Here is a 14,142-nt window from a genome sequence, read left to right as displayed (position 1 = left end):
GAGGAAGGAAGGAAGAAGGTTGAATGGCCGGCTCAAGACTTTGGGCTGGATTTACAGGTAGGTGGCTCGGGTCTCGGGGAGGGGAGGAGGTGGAGCGGAGGGGGTGGGAAGCGTCGCGGAGGCGGGTCGCCGCGGAGGGGCAGGTTGCGGGGGGGGGGGGGGGGGAGCCGGTCGGGTCCGGGGGAGCGGGAGTCAAGTCGGGTGGGAGGTGAGCCTTATTCACGCAGCCCCAGTGAGGCCATTCGGCCCAGGGCTAGGGCTGCGTGCTTCTGACCCCTCCCACAGTTTTGGGCGCCTGGAGCTACTGCATATGCACGCCCACTGTAGCACGCATGTGCAGAGGTCCCGGCACTGTTTTCAACGCAGGGACCTGGCTCCGCCCCCCACAGCTCGTGCTGCGCCACGCCCAGCTCCAGAGGACCTGCAGGGAGCCGGAGAATAGTTAAGTTTTTTTTAGGTGCACTTTGCGGCACGAAAAACGGCGTCCAGGTCCGGGCGCGCTGTTTTAGGCACGGCCCGAAACTTGGGCCCATTAAACTACCTTGCATCTTTCCTAGTTTACCAAAATATTTCTGGCACACTATTTAAGTATAAAAGGTTTCTGCATAAATCAAATTTTTTTAAATCAGGACTTTTATTCAGAATCTCCTTCCAAACTGGAATCATGGTACAGTCCTTCTAGAAGGCACTATTCTTTATTCTACAGTTGGGAGTTTTTTTCTCAACAAGTAGAAGTGGTACAGAAGTTTTAATAATTAAAAATATAAAGATTAAACAATTTCAAAGTATAAAGTATCACATCTTGCACATGTAACAGGTTGCATTTGTTAAATAAACAACTACTAACTAGAGCATAGTAATTATACCAAGTTTTTAATGCTTTATATTGTTTTGAAGATCCTTGGGAGGTTAGTTCACAATATTGTTGACACAGATGGACAGCAGGAGAGGAAGCTCAGAAACCACAAGTCTTGATACACTCCATGAATGAGCAGTTTGCTGTCAAATCAAAAATGTGTTGTTTAAATGCATACTTAAAAAAAGTAGTAGGTTGCAGCTTTGAATCTCTTCAGTTGAAAGAGATGACTTCTGGGATCTTTCATAAGTTCAATACGGAAACTGACAAAGGGAACCCTTATGAGCATTTTGAACACAATTTTATTGAACAAATCTAATCCAATTGTTGCAAGTTTTATTTTTAATGTGTCATTTCCAGCAGTGAATTTTCAACTTGGTAAGGAAAGCAAGTTGGCAGTCAAAAGATTTTCAAAAAAATATTTGGAGAAATGTCATCAAGTTCCCATCTCTTTTACAGCCAAGATTATGCTGAATGCTTATTCTCGATTCCTTGTTTTTAATACCCCCTTAGTAATTCCAACTGGTAGTTTTCTAATCATGCTCCTTTCCTTGATTGTAAGTTTTCGACTTCAGTTGGGAATTGTTTTATGAATGTGTAATTTTAGCCAGCGAATCATATCTGTATGCAAATTTGCATATACACAGATGTGTCGCCTGAAGTATGATGGACAAAATACACTCAAGACATCACTCATCATACACACAAGAAAATCAACATGAACCTAAAGTACTCTATATAGAGATGAAACTAAACCTTTTGGGGAAAATTGGGAATTTCATTGTTTCGATTGGAACATGATGTTAGAGTTATGATTTGCCACATAGCTCCATAAATGTAATTACATAACTCGTACTTTAACTGACCTGTTCATTGAAACATTCTGGGCCAAAATTTCGGATGGAGTTGCTTTTGGAGCAACTAGTTTCGTTTGGAATATCTTAGAAATCGCAATTCTCGGCATTTAGTTTGCTCCAGTTCTAGTGAGTTAGTTTAGTTTGGTTTCCCCCCCCCCCCCCCCCCCACCCCAAGGGGCGGGGGGGGAAAAGGTGTCCAGCCACTTAGCCCTGTTTTGCAAGTTTCGGCAGCAAAGATTTACTCCAAATTAACTTAGAATGGAGTAAGTGTCCACTTTTGTAAGTTCTGAAAAACTTTACCTAGAGTTAAGTTCAGTGCATGCACAGCCAGAGACGGGGGTGGAAGCATTAAACACATCACTTAAAATGGCCTAAAACCTCTTGCGATGATATTTTGTCTTATATCTGCTGAGTGAGAACAGTTGTTTCTCTTTTTATAAATAAGCAAGTGTAGGCTCCCAGCTGAGGCACACATCAACATCAACTTTGGGGGGGGGGGGGGGGGGGGGGGGCGGCAAGGAAGAGAAGGGAAGTTTGAGAATTTTCCAAAACAATAAACACCTTCACAACAACATTAAAGCAGAAGTACATTTAAAGCACTAAACAAAGCAGTACATTTAAAGCACTAAGCAAAGCACAAAAAGTAATAAGCAATTAATTAATAAAAAATAGAAGGAACCCTGCACCTAAAGCAACCAATCAACAAATAAAAAACAGAAGTCCTACCTTTGTTAAGGGAAGGTGTCTCTGTCCGTGTCTCTCTCTCTCTCGGACAGTGAGGGATTGGGGGGAGGAGGAGGAGGAGGAGGAGGAGGAGGAGAGCTCTACTGGCCTGTGACCAGTACACATGGTATATTTCCAGACATACATCCTGGTTAGACCTCGAATTATCCTACCGATTAGAAACTTCTCCATGTACGGTTACAAGTGCTGAACAGGAGGCTGAACTGCAGAGCGTCAGGCTGCGAGGAGCTACTGCACATGAGCGCACATTCTAGCACGCATGTGCAGAGGTCCCGGCACTGTTTTCAGCTCCGGGACCTAGCTTCGCCCCCCCCCCCCCCCCCACCCCTTATGCTGTGCTATGCCGAGGCCGAAGATGTCCTGAGGAGCTCGGAGAATTACAAGGCAAGTTTCCGGCGCCCTTTTTATTCTAGAAAGTCGGCGCACCTTATGGAGGTGCGCCGTTTTTACACAGGGCGGAAACTTGGGCCCATAACAACAGTGTTAGAATTTAATGGGTTACTTACAGACATTGCATGCTTGAATTTTAAAGGAAATGCTTCAAAGAACACGGTGGAGAAATCATCACTACCAGTCACAACTCGAAATGGCCGATCTGGCTTAAAAGATATGCTGTTTACGATTTTGCTGTGGCCCGAGAGCGTTCCAACAGTACTTCCCGTGTCCCATTGAAATACTGCTCCAAATCTGAAATGATTCAAATATGATTAATATTTGGATATTACCAACACTAACTGCTCTTATCCAATATAAAGAGATACAGTACATGCGGTTTACTTCTCCATGGTACAGTCCCAGCTAGCTTTCACTCCTACCTGTCCCAACAAAGCCAGTGCACCTCCTTCAATGGTTTCTCTTCTTTTGCCCTCAGTCACATTGGGCATCACCAGGATTTCATTCTTGCCTATCTTTTGACATCTACATACTCCCCTTCAGCAGCATCATTCATAGATGAGAGTCAGCTAATAACACCCTGCTCTATCTCTCTACCACTATTGTGGATCACCACTCTGCTGTCTGACTGCTTAGCTGATATTAAGTCCTGGATTAGCAAGAACTTCCTTCAACTCAAATTATAAGAGACAAGTTATCATGTTTAGCTTCCATCAAAAATGCCACACCTTACCCCACTACATCCTTCTCTCTGGCAAATCACTCAGGTTGAATCTTACAGTGCACAAGCTCAGTGTCCCATTAGATCCTAAACTGAACTTTAAATCCCACATCGTAGCTACCACCAAGACTACCCATTTCCACTTTTTTTTTTTTAAAAACATCACTCATCCCTTCCCTCGCTGCCACTATCACCAAAACCCTTATCCACAACGATATGCTTTTCAGACTCAATTGCTTCAATGCTATTCTTGCCCTTACAAATTCCATCTCATTCAATGCTCAATCTGTGTCCCATCTTGCCCACCAAGTCCCACTGCCATGTCCTGCCCAATCTTCAATGGTTCCTCATTCCCCCATTTCAAAATTCTTGTCCTCACTTGAGTTAATAGCCTTAGGACTCCCTGGGTCACAAGAACAATGGTGTGTGTGGCTGGTGTGCAACGGTCACCACAGGTTAAAAAAAATCCACGCACATGTATCTTCCACCCTTCAAGATGTAGTTCGGGATCTGGAACATTGAAACACCTGTGAACTCATCCCTTTTTGGGTGGAAGCAAGTCATCCTCGCTTCGAGGGACTGCCTACGATGATGATGACACAAGAACATGAGAAATAGGAGCAGGAGTTTGCCATAGAGCCACTCTAGCTTGCTCCACCATTCATAAGATCATGGCTGAACTTCTACATCAACTCCACTTTCCCACCTGATCCCCTTTATATCGATCTCAATTTTGAATATACTCATCGACTGAGCATCCATAGCCCTTGGAGGTAGAAAATTCCAAAGATTCACAACCCTCCGGTGAAGACATTTCTCATCTCAGTCTTAAATGGCTGACCCCTTATCCTGAGACTATGACCCCTAGTTCGAGACTGTCCAGCCAGGGGAAACAGCCTCTCAGCATCTACCATGTCAAACCAGCTCTGAATTTTATACATTTCAATGAGATCACCTCTTATTTGTCTAAACTCCAGAGAATATAGGTCCATTCTATTCAATCTCCACTCACAGGTCAGCTCTCATATCCCAGGAATCAATCTTGGAACCTTCGTTATACCCTCTCTAAGGCAAGTACATCATTCCTTAGGTAAGGAGACCAAAACTGTACAGAGTACTCCAGGTATGGTCTCACCAAAACCCTACATAATTGCAGTAAGACTTGCCTACTCTTCTACTCAACCCCCTTGCAATAAAGGCTAATGTACTATTTGCCTTCATACTGGCTTGCTGTACCTGCATGTTAACTTTGTGATTCATGTACAAGGACTTCCAAACCCCTTTGGATACCAACATTTAATAGTCTCGCACCTTTTAAAAAATATTCTGCTTGTCCATTCTTCCTACCAAAGTGGATAATTTCACACCCACATTATACACCATTGGTCATCTTCTTGCCCACTTAACTGGTCTATATTGCTTTGCAGCCTCTTTGCATCCTCCCTACAGCTTACGTTCCCACCTAACTTTTTATCAGCAGCAAATTTGGATATATTAAACTCGATCCAGTCATCCAAGTCATTGGTATAAATTGTAAATAGCTGAGACCCAAGCACGGATCCTTGCAGCACTCCACTATGCCATTCCAAAAATAACCTGTTTATTCCTACTCTCTGTATTCTATTCGTTAACCAATCCTCAATCCATGCCAATACATTATCCTTATCTTGTGTAACAGCCTCATGCGGCATCTTATCAAATGCCTTATGAAAATCCAAAATATACTACATCCACTGCTTCGCCTTTATCTCCCCTGCTAGTTACACCCTCAAACAACTAGATCAAGCATGATTTCCCTTTCATAAAACCACATTGACTGCCCAATTGTTATGATTTTCCAAGTGCCCTGTTACGTGCTTAATAATAGATTCCAGCATTTTTCCTTCTACCGATGGCAGGCTAATTGGCCTACAGTTCCCAGTTTTCGCTCTCCCTCCTTTCTTGAACATCGGGGTTACATTTGCTACCTTCCAATCCGTGGGGACAGTTCTAGAATATAGAGAATTCTGAAAGATCAAAAGCAATACATCCACTATCTCGAGACACCTCTTTTAAAACCCTAGGAAGTAGATTATCAGGTCCAGGGAATCAGTTGGCTTTTAGCACCATTAATTTCACCAGACTTTTCCTTTACTAATATTAATTACTTTAACTTCCTCACTCTCATTAGACTCTTGGTTCCCCACAATTTTCAGTATGTTCTGTGTGTTTTCTACTGTGAAGACAGATTTAAAAAAAAACATTTGCGCCATATCCGGATTCCCCACTTCTCCTGTCTCTCAGGGACCCACATTTACTTTCACTAATCTCTTCCTTTATACATACTTAGAAAAGTTCTTACAAATCGTTTTTTCTATTTCTTGCTAGTTTACTCTTTGTATTTTCTCCCTCTATCAATTTCTTGATCATCCTTTGCTGACCAAGAAAACCCTCCCAATCCTCAGGCTGAGTACCTTTTTGGCAACGTTATAAACCTCTTCCTTTAATCTAATACTATCCTCAACTTCTCTAGTTAGCCACAGTTGTAACCACTTTTCCAGTGGAGGTTTTACTCCTCAAACGAATATATAGTTGGAGAATTATGAATTATTTCTTTAAAATGTTTGCCATTGCTATCTTTTAATCTAATTTTCCGTTCGGAGCCAACGCACCCATCATATCTCTAATTGGCTCTGTTTAAATTCAAGACTCTAGTTTCAGACTTAACCACATCACTAACTTATGAAATTCTGCATTATGATCATTCTTGCCCAGAGGATCCTTTATAAGATTACCAATTAACCCTGTCTCATTACACAATACTCGATCCAAAGAGCAAAAAACACTCCTTTGCTCTTCAGCTTCCTTTACTGAGGTTTCAGCATGTATCAAATGCTCTATTGACTCTGGGCTCCTCTGCATTACCCCTCCCCTCTTTGGCAGAAGAATCTTCAGGCACTTCAGGCCTACATTCTGAAAAGCTCTCCCTAAACACTTTCCATCTTACTATCCTCTCCAAGTCTCTTCAGACAACATCTCAAAACCTCTGATGCCTTCAGTCCTCACCCTGATCCTTTTCCCATCAGTGTTCAGTTATTTTTGCCTCTGAAGTACTTTGGAAGCATTTTGTGGTGTAAAAAAGTTAGTATATGTACATTATTCTTCCTGCTTTGAGAGTATAGCAAAATCATTAATGGTTCTGTGATTTTGCATTGACAGTTTAAGGCCAATATATCTTATACTTTAACTCAAATACTGAAATAGATCAAGCCTTTTATATGGGACCAATAAATGCATGTATAGGTTTGCATGTTTAACTGCTCTCCACAAACAAACACTGGTAGAACAGACAGAATGAACTCGTGCCTAAGCATAGTTCCTCTTATGTTTTTATAATTTTATGAATTTTCCATTTTTTACATCAACATCATGTTCAGACAAACTTGCAATTTTTAACCTTTAATGTCATTAAATCGATTCATTAATTCTCCAAGTTTACAGAAAGTGAAAATCTAATTGCCAGATAGTCATTAGAAATTTAATACAATCACTAAAAATGTTTAATATTCCAAACAGGGAAGTAATCTTGAACACCAAAGCATTTTAGTGGCTAATCTCAAACAGAAACCAACTGCAAGTCAAAAGGTTAGTCTTTATTGGGTGAAAGATTTAAGAACATAAGAAATAGGAGCATGAGTAAGCCACCTAGCCCCTCGAGCCTGCTCCACCATTTTAATAAGATCATAGCTGATCTGATCATGGACTCGGCTCCATTTCTCTGCCCGCTCCCCATAACCCTTAGCGCTCAAAAATCTGTCTATCCCTACCTTAAATATATTCTATGACCCAGCCTTCACAGCTCTCTGGGACCGAAAATTCCATAGATTTACAACCCCCTCAGAAGAAATTTCTCTTCATCTCAGTTTTAAATGGGCGGTCCCTTATTCTGAGACTATGTCCCCTACGAGTGGAAATATTCTATCTGCATCCACCTTCTCGAGCTCTCTCATTATCTTATATGATTCGATAAGATCACCTCTCATTCTTCTGAACTCCAATGAGTATAGGCCCAACCTATCTTCATAAGTCAATCCCCTCATCTCCGGAATCAACCAAGTGAACCTTCTCTGAACAGCCTCCAATGCAAGTATTTTCTTCCTTAAATAAATAGAGACCAAAACTGTATGCAGAACATTTGTGGCCTCACCAATACGCTGCACAGTTGTAGCAGGACTTCTCTGCTTTTATACTCTAGCCCCCTTGCAATAAAGGCCAACATTCCATTTGCCTTCCTGATTTACTTGCTGTATCTGCATAGTAACTTTGTGTTTCATGCACAAGGATCCCCAGGTCCATCTGTACTGCAGCACTTTATAATTTAATGGAGAAAAATTGCAATTTGCTTTTCTATTTTTTCTTCCAAAGTGGATAACCTCACATTTCCCCACATTATACGCCATCTGACAAAAATTTGTCCACTCATTTAGCCGGTCTATATCCCTTTGCAGATTTTGTGTCCTCCTCACAATTTGCTTTCCCACTCATCTTTGTATCAGCAGCAAACTTGGCCACATTACATTGTCCCTTCATCCAGGTCATTAATATAGATTGCAAATAGTTGAGGCTCCAGCACTGATCTCTGCGGCACCCCATTAGTTACTGTTTGCCAACCGGAAAATGACCCATTTATCCCAACTCCCTGTTTTCTGTTAGTTAGCCAATCCTCTATCCATGCCAATATATTACCCCCAACCCAGTGATCTTTTATCTTGTGCAGTAACCTTTTATGTGGGACCTTAATGAATGCCTTCTGGAAATCCAAATACACTACATCCACTGGTTCCCCCTTATCGTTACATCCTCAAGAAACTCCAGCAAATTTTTCAAACATGATTTCCCTTGCATAAAACCATGCTGACTCTGCTTGATTGAATTATGTTTTTCCAAATGTCCTGCTACTGCTTCCTTAATAATGGACTCCAGCATATTCCCAACGACAGATGTTAGGCTAACTGGTCTATAGTTCCCTGCTTTTTGCCCGCCTCCTTTTTTAAAAAAGTGCTTGCTCTAAATAACATTTTTCCTATACTACTGTAGTAAGGACCATTATTCAATTGATGTTAGTTATGTCTTTTTTTTTTTAAATGGGAAAGTAGCGACTTAAAAACACAAGTAGTCTTTACATATCTCTGCATGGGCAATTAGGAATTGGCAATAAATGCTGGCTTTGCCAGCGATGCTCACATCCCATGAACGAATAAAAAAAAACATCAACTCTCCTTTCTGAACTTGGGTGAATAGTGCTAGGATCTGCACAACAACAGCTGAGAGTGCAGTTCCATCCAGTTTTCACTTTCTTCTTTAGAGAAGTACCCTGAGTTTTGTGTAACATTTCTCCATAGTGACACACAGTAAAGACATTGCTGAATATTACAGAATGCAGACTCTTTTGTAATTTGACAGAGTTTCCAGTTCATCATTTTGAAATGACAATTAATTTGTTGGTTGGACTGAATATTTCCTGCAAATTAACTAGTCTAAACAGAATTTGCTTCCATTTTTGTTCCTAAATGTAACTGCTACTAATTCCATAAGGATGTGTCCATGATACATTATTTAATTAAGTGATGACAGTAACAATTTTCTGAGGTGTCTCAATTAGTTTTAAAGCATCAGTTTTGATTGCGAATCACAATAAGAAACTGTGTACAGGTACTTTGTAATTTCAGCAGTTCCCAAGCCACTAATTATATAAAAAAAGTGAGTTACACTTAAAAGGGTACAAGTGGCAACGGTATGGGAATATATTTTTCACCTGCTGACTTTGGGACCAATGTCTTAATCACAGGATGTAATTAACTTCTAGGTCTGTGACTCAAAGTGCAAGTTTAAAACCTTACTGGTAACAGGAATGTGCTACCTGACTTTAATGTCCACATTCTGTATGCAGGGCAGGGAGCCTGAATATGTAACTGAATAGGGACCCTGTATGTAGTTGATGTCACTACATATCAAGATGACTATAAAGAGGCAAACTACTGCAGATGCTAGAAATCCAAAATATATAAAAACACAAAATGCTGGAAATACTCAGATCAGGTAGCATCTGTGGAGTTGAATATAATGAGTCCCAATTGACCAAGGAACTAGAAATATAAAATAAAAAGTGTGCAATATTTATTTTTAAAGTACTTTCAAGATATACAGGACGTGGCCTGTACCAGATAAGGGATTTTGCCGGATGCGGGGAGGGGAGAGAGGAGAGGTGGCCCGAAGTCGGGGAGGGGGCTGGCTGGGGAGGGAAGAGGAGGTCGGCGCCCCAGGTGGGCCTGAAGTGTTGGCACGGGCCCCCGGCGAGCCGAGCAGCGGCACGGGCCCAAAATCGGGGTGAAGGTCGGCCACGTTCTGCGCATGCGCTCCCGACCGCCAGAATCATGCCGGACGAGGATATGGAAGACCCTGATAAGGGAGGTCCAACCTATACTTGCTTCCAAATTGCAATTCCCCCCTTTTGGATGGAGGAAATTCTAACGTAGTAATCTAACAGCTCTCTAGAGAGCAGCAGTTAGGAATGAAATAGTGCCTATGTAAACAAACATACTTCAGCAAAACATTTTATATCATGTGTGATCTAAACATAATACAGTAGTTCAATATATACTAATTTAGCACATATAAAGTAAACATGTCAAAAATTATTTAGTTCTCTTCACTCTTTTCCCCTATCCTTGTAACTTCAAGAACACAGCCAGTTCTTTAGCCTATAATTTAAATACTTACATTTGCTTTCCTTCTCCAGCAACTGCAACCTTTTGGTTATCTCCAGACCAACAAATATCTTTGATTACTCCCGAAAAGGGTTGGTACTCATATTTGAGTAAGTGTTCCTTCTGGGTGGTATCCCAAATTCGAATTTTTCCAGAAATATCTGCAATATAAAAATAGGTTTAAAAAGACTTGCATTTATACAGCACCTTTCACTACCACCAGAGTACAAAGTACTTTTTGTAGTGTAGTCACTGTCATAATGTAGGAAATGCAGCAGCTAATTTGTGCACAGCAAGCTCCCACAAAATGTGATAATGACTAGATAATCTGTTTTTAAAAGTGATGTTGATTAAGGGATAAATATTGGCCAGGACACTGGGGATAACTTCCTGCTCTTCTTCGAAAAAGTGCCATGGGATCTTTTACGCCCACTTGAGTGCAGACTGGGCCTCGCTTTAATCTTTAATGTCTCATCCGAAAGGGATAGCCAAGGAAAGAGTAGATCCTATTCAAGACCAAAAAAGGCAAACAGTGTGTGAAGGTGGAAGATGTGGGTATAATTCTTAATCAATGCTTTGTGCCTGTCTTCACAAAAAGGAGAGTGACAATGCAGACATTGTAGTTAAGGAGGAGGTGGTGTTTGAAATATTAGATGAGATAAATATAGGTGAGAGGAAGTATTAAGGATTAAGGGAGTTTAACATCTTTGAAAGTGGATAAATCCCTAGACCTGGATGAAATGTATTCCAGACTGTTAAGAAAAGCAAGGGAGGAAACAGTAGAGGCTTTGACCACTATTTTCCCGTCCTCTCTGGCTACAGGTATGGTACTGGAGGATTGGTAACATTGTACCATTGTTTAAAAAGTGAGAAAGGTATAGACCGAGTAACTACAGGCCAGTCAGCTGTGGAAATATATTTTTATCTAAGCCGATACCATACGGTATTTGTGTGCCTTTTAATTAAAATAGAGTCCTGGCCCTTCCAGAACTTTCTGCATTTTAGCAGTCAGCTTGCATAAACAGCTAAACCTGGTTTGAGATGGCTGATGGCCATCAGACAGCTAGGAGACAAGTCATGCTGAGACAAGTAACCCCCCATGGTGCTCTCCTATTGTCTACACTACAGGAGTTCCATGTCACCCCACCCTTATCTTCTAGCCATTATCTCTTCCCGAGACCTCATCCATTTGATGCAAACAGATAAACTGACCAGGAAATTGGAACAATCCTGACACAATACAAGACAGGTGATAGCCCATTACCTATGACTCATGGAGTAATGGCCGTTTGGCTTTCTGATAACCCTGACAAAAGGAAATATCTGGATACCATGTCAGGACCAGGATATAGTAATTAACTCTTTATCTGTATTCACTGACTGTGAGACAGAGCAATACACAGGGAGAGGCCATAACTTTGGTTTTACTGTATAAATATCTTGTTAAACTGAACCATTTCAGAGGTGTTCACTTAGCCCTTGACTGAGTGTAATCTACCCCTTGCTAGCAAGTAAATTAAAGAAACTTCTACCGGAGCTGTAAGTGTCAGAGTCATTCTTTTCGGAGGTCGAGATTTCGACAGTTATAACTTGGAGGTTCCACCGAGATGCATACTCTCTGTCCTGTGAGTAAAACGGATACAGGCATAGTGCCTCTCCAGTGAAAGGCTTCAGTGGCCAAACAAGGTGAGCCTTTTGCTCACAAGAGGTTTCTTCACTGTTGAATCGCATATGTAATCTGTTGTCCACAGCGGAGGTACTGCATCTACAAGGCTCGGCATTTAAAAGTTAAAGGTATTTTTTATAACCATTTCTTTCTCAGCTCGCCAGCTGAAGAGAACAGGTTCTGGAAAAAAACCGAGACAGCCCGGGGAAGGTTTCAGTAGGTAAGGGAGCGCTAGTCGATCGAAAAGGGTTCCAGGTTCTTGTGATAAGATTTTTATTGTTTTTAATTCGGAAGGGGTTCTTATGTGATAAGACTATTAAAAAAAAAGGAAAGCGCTAATCGATCGAAGGTTCTTATGTGATAAGAGTACAGAAAAAAAAAAGAAAGCGCAATCGATCAAAGTTTGGGTACGGAACCTTAAGTTTTATCAGTTTTTATTAGGATAAGTTAAGGACTCGGTCTGTAGTGGCGTACAACGCAGACTGAGAATTTGTTTAGAGGTTATGATTTGTGTACTCGCAGGAATATTGTTTGTTGTCCTTGTATTACTGTCGTGTGCAATACCTTTGTGAGTCATTGCCATTAGAGAAACGGGAAGAGTCACTAGGGAAAGTTGTGATTCGGAAAAAAAAAACCAAGGATTGATTAGGAAAAGAAACAGTAACTGATTGATCAACTACGATTGGTTCGTGCCAACATATCTCACACACCCAGACTGAGCCCGAATTAAGAGCCTTTTCAGGCCACGTAACGGCCAGGTGAAGTGGGCGTAGAGAACTCGGTTGGCCGAAAGGATTGAGAGATCAGAAACTGTGGAAAAATCTTAAATCATCCAGAATGGGGGCTGGAGCAAGTAAACCACCACCAAAAGGGACCCCAGCCCATTTTATGCTCCAAAATTGTGGTCAGTCTTCAATTGACCACCTAAGAGAATGGGTAAAATGGACTAAGGGTGAAAACAGGCCCTTTCCACCCGATGGTTCATTCATTTAGAGAGAATAACCTGTCTAGAAGAATGCCTTATAGACAGAGACCCAGGTAGAAGAGGAAAAAAAAAAGTGAATTGGTCAGCGTTTGGAGATTGGAAAAGGGAAGCTGAGGAACGACACGAGAAGAGCCTAAGAGTTAGCAAGCAGTGTACTAGAGGGAGAAAGCAGGGGGATGAACGGGTAGAGCAGGTGAATCGCCCTCGACATAACAAACACCCATCCGTTATGGTTGCTAAAGAGACAAAGGCACACTCACCTAGGGCCCCTGAGGGTTGGGATAAGGATGAGGATGAGGACTGGGATGAGGATTGGACTCCCTACAGCCATCGACCACCGCTGTATGTTCCATCCCCAGGGGGTGCTCCAGGCCAAGGAGGAGACGATCCTCGGGCCGGAGTACAGGGAAACGGGATAACACCCGCTCCCACCAATACAGGTGCGGCTGCAGGAAATATAAGTCAGTCACAAGGGAATCAATACCGTGACGGCCCTGCAGGGGGCACACGAAGTCTTACCCGTGGACCAGAGCCCGTTGCCCTGGAGCCATCATCATCTGCATACCCAGAAAGACTTTTTCCCAGTCCACTCTCTGGGGGGGCTCCAGTCCCTATTTATCGACCATGGTCACCAAGTGAATTAAGAATAATTGTGGAAGGATTGGCAGACCCCAAAACCAATATTGAAAAGGCCATAGACCAGTTAAAAGTAATCATCTTGTGCCACGAACCCAGTATATTAGATGGTCAAATCTTACTGAAAGCATGGTTAAAGGACACAAAATTTGAGATAAAATTCAAAGATTTTAAAACCCATCGAGAGGCTCCAGATGCAGATCCCAGCACGAAGCCAGGAGAGGGGTTCTGGGGAAGATGTTGGGAAGCCTTACATTCGGTGTTCCCGAGGAAAACGAATTGGTCCAAAATTATGGAAACTACACAAAGAAAGGAGGAGGATGTTGAGGATTATGTAGAAAGAGTGCGAGAGATCATGAACCAATGTTCAGGCATGAAAATGGAGGAGGTAGAAGCTCCTATGATCAGCGCCGTGGTAAACGGGCTACGACCCGAACTCAGAGATCCCTTTAAACTAGTTTGTCTCGGATGGCGACAGGAATCGCTATCCAAGGTTGTATCTATGTTAAAGGACATACAAGAGCGAAATAGAGAATCT

At 41.9% G+C, this 14,142-nt stretch overlaps 1 protein-coding gene across 1 annotated transcript in view; it reads right to left on the bottom strand.

The window, feature by feature from the left end:
* The window catches only part of wdr1 (WD repeat domain 1), a 70,499-nt gene that overhangs the window by 36,549 nt on the left and 19,808 nt on the right, over positions 1–14,142 (bottom strand). The window contains exons 4-5 of the mRNA XM_070870947.1: positions 10,331–10,478; positions 2,964–3,144 (exon numbers count right to left, since the gene is read on the bottom strand). Coding sequence (XP_070727048.1) covers positions 2,964–3,144; positions 10,331–10,478 — 329 coding nt within the window. The remainder of the gene's footprint in view (positions 1–2,963; positions 3,145–10,330; positions 10,479–14,142) is intronic.

This window comes from Pristiophorus japonicus, chromosome 2, assembly GCF_044704955.1.
Source record: "Pristiophorus japonicus isolate sPriJap1 chromosome 2, sPriJap1.hap1, whole genome shotgun sequence".
Classification (NCBI taxonomy): Eukaryota; Metazoa; Chordata; class Chondrichthyes; family Pristiophoridae; genus Pristiophorus; species Pristiophorus japonicus.
Note: the sequence above shows the minus strand (reverse complement) of the source record. Positions and strands in the feature narration are given on the sequence as shown.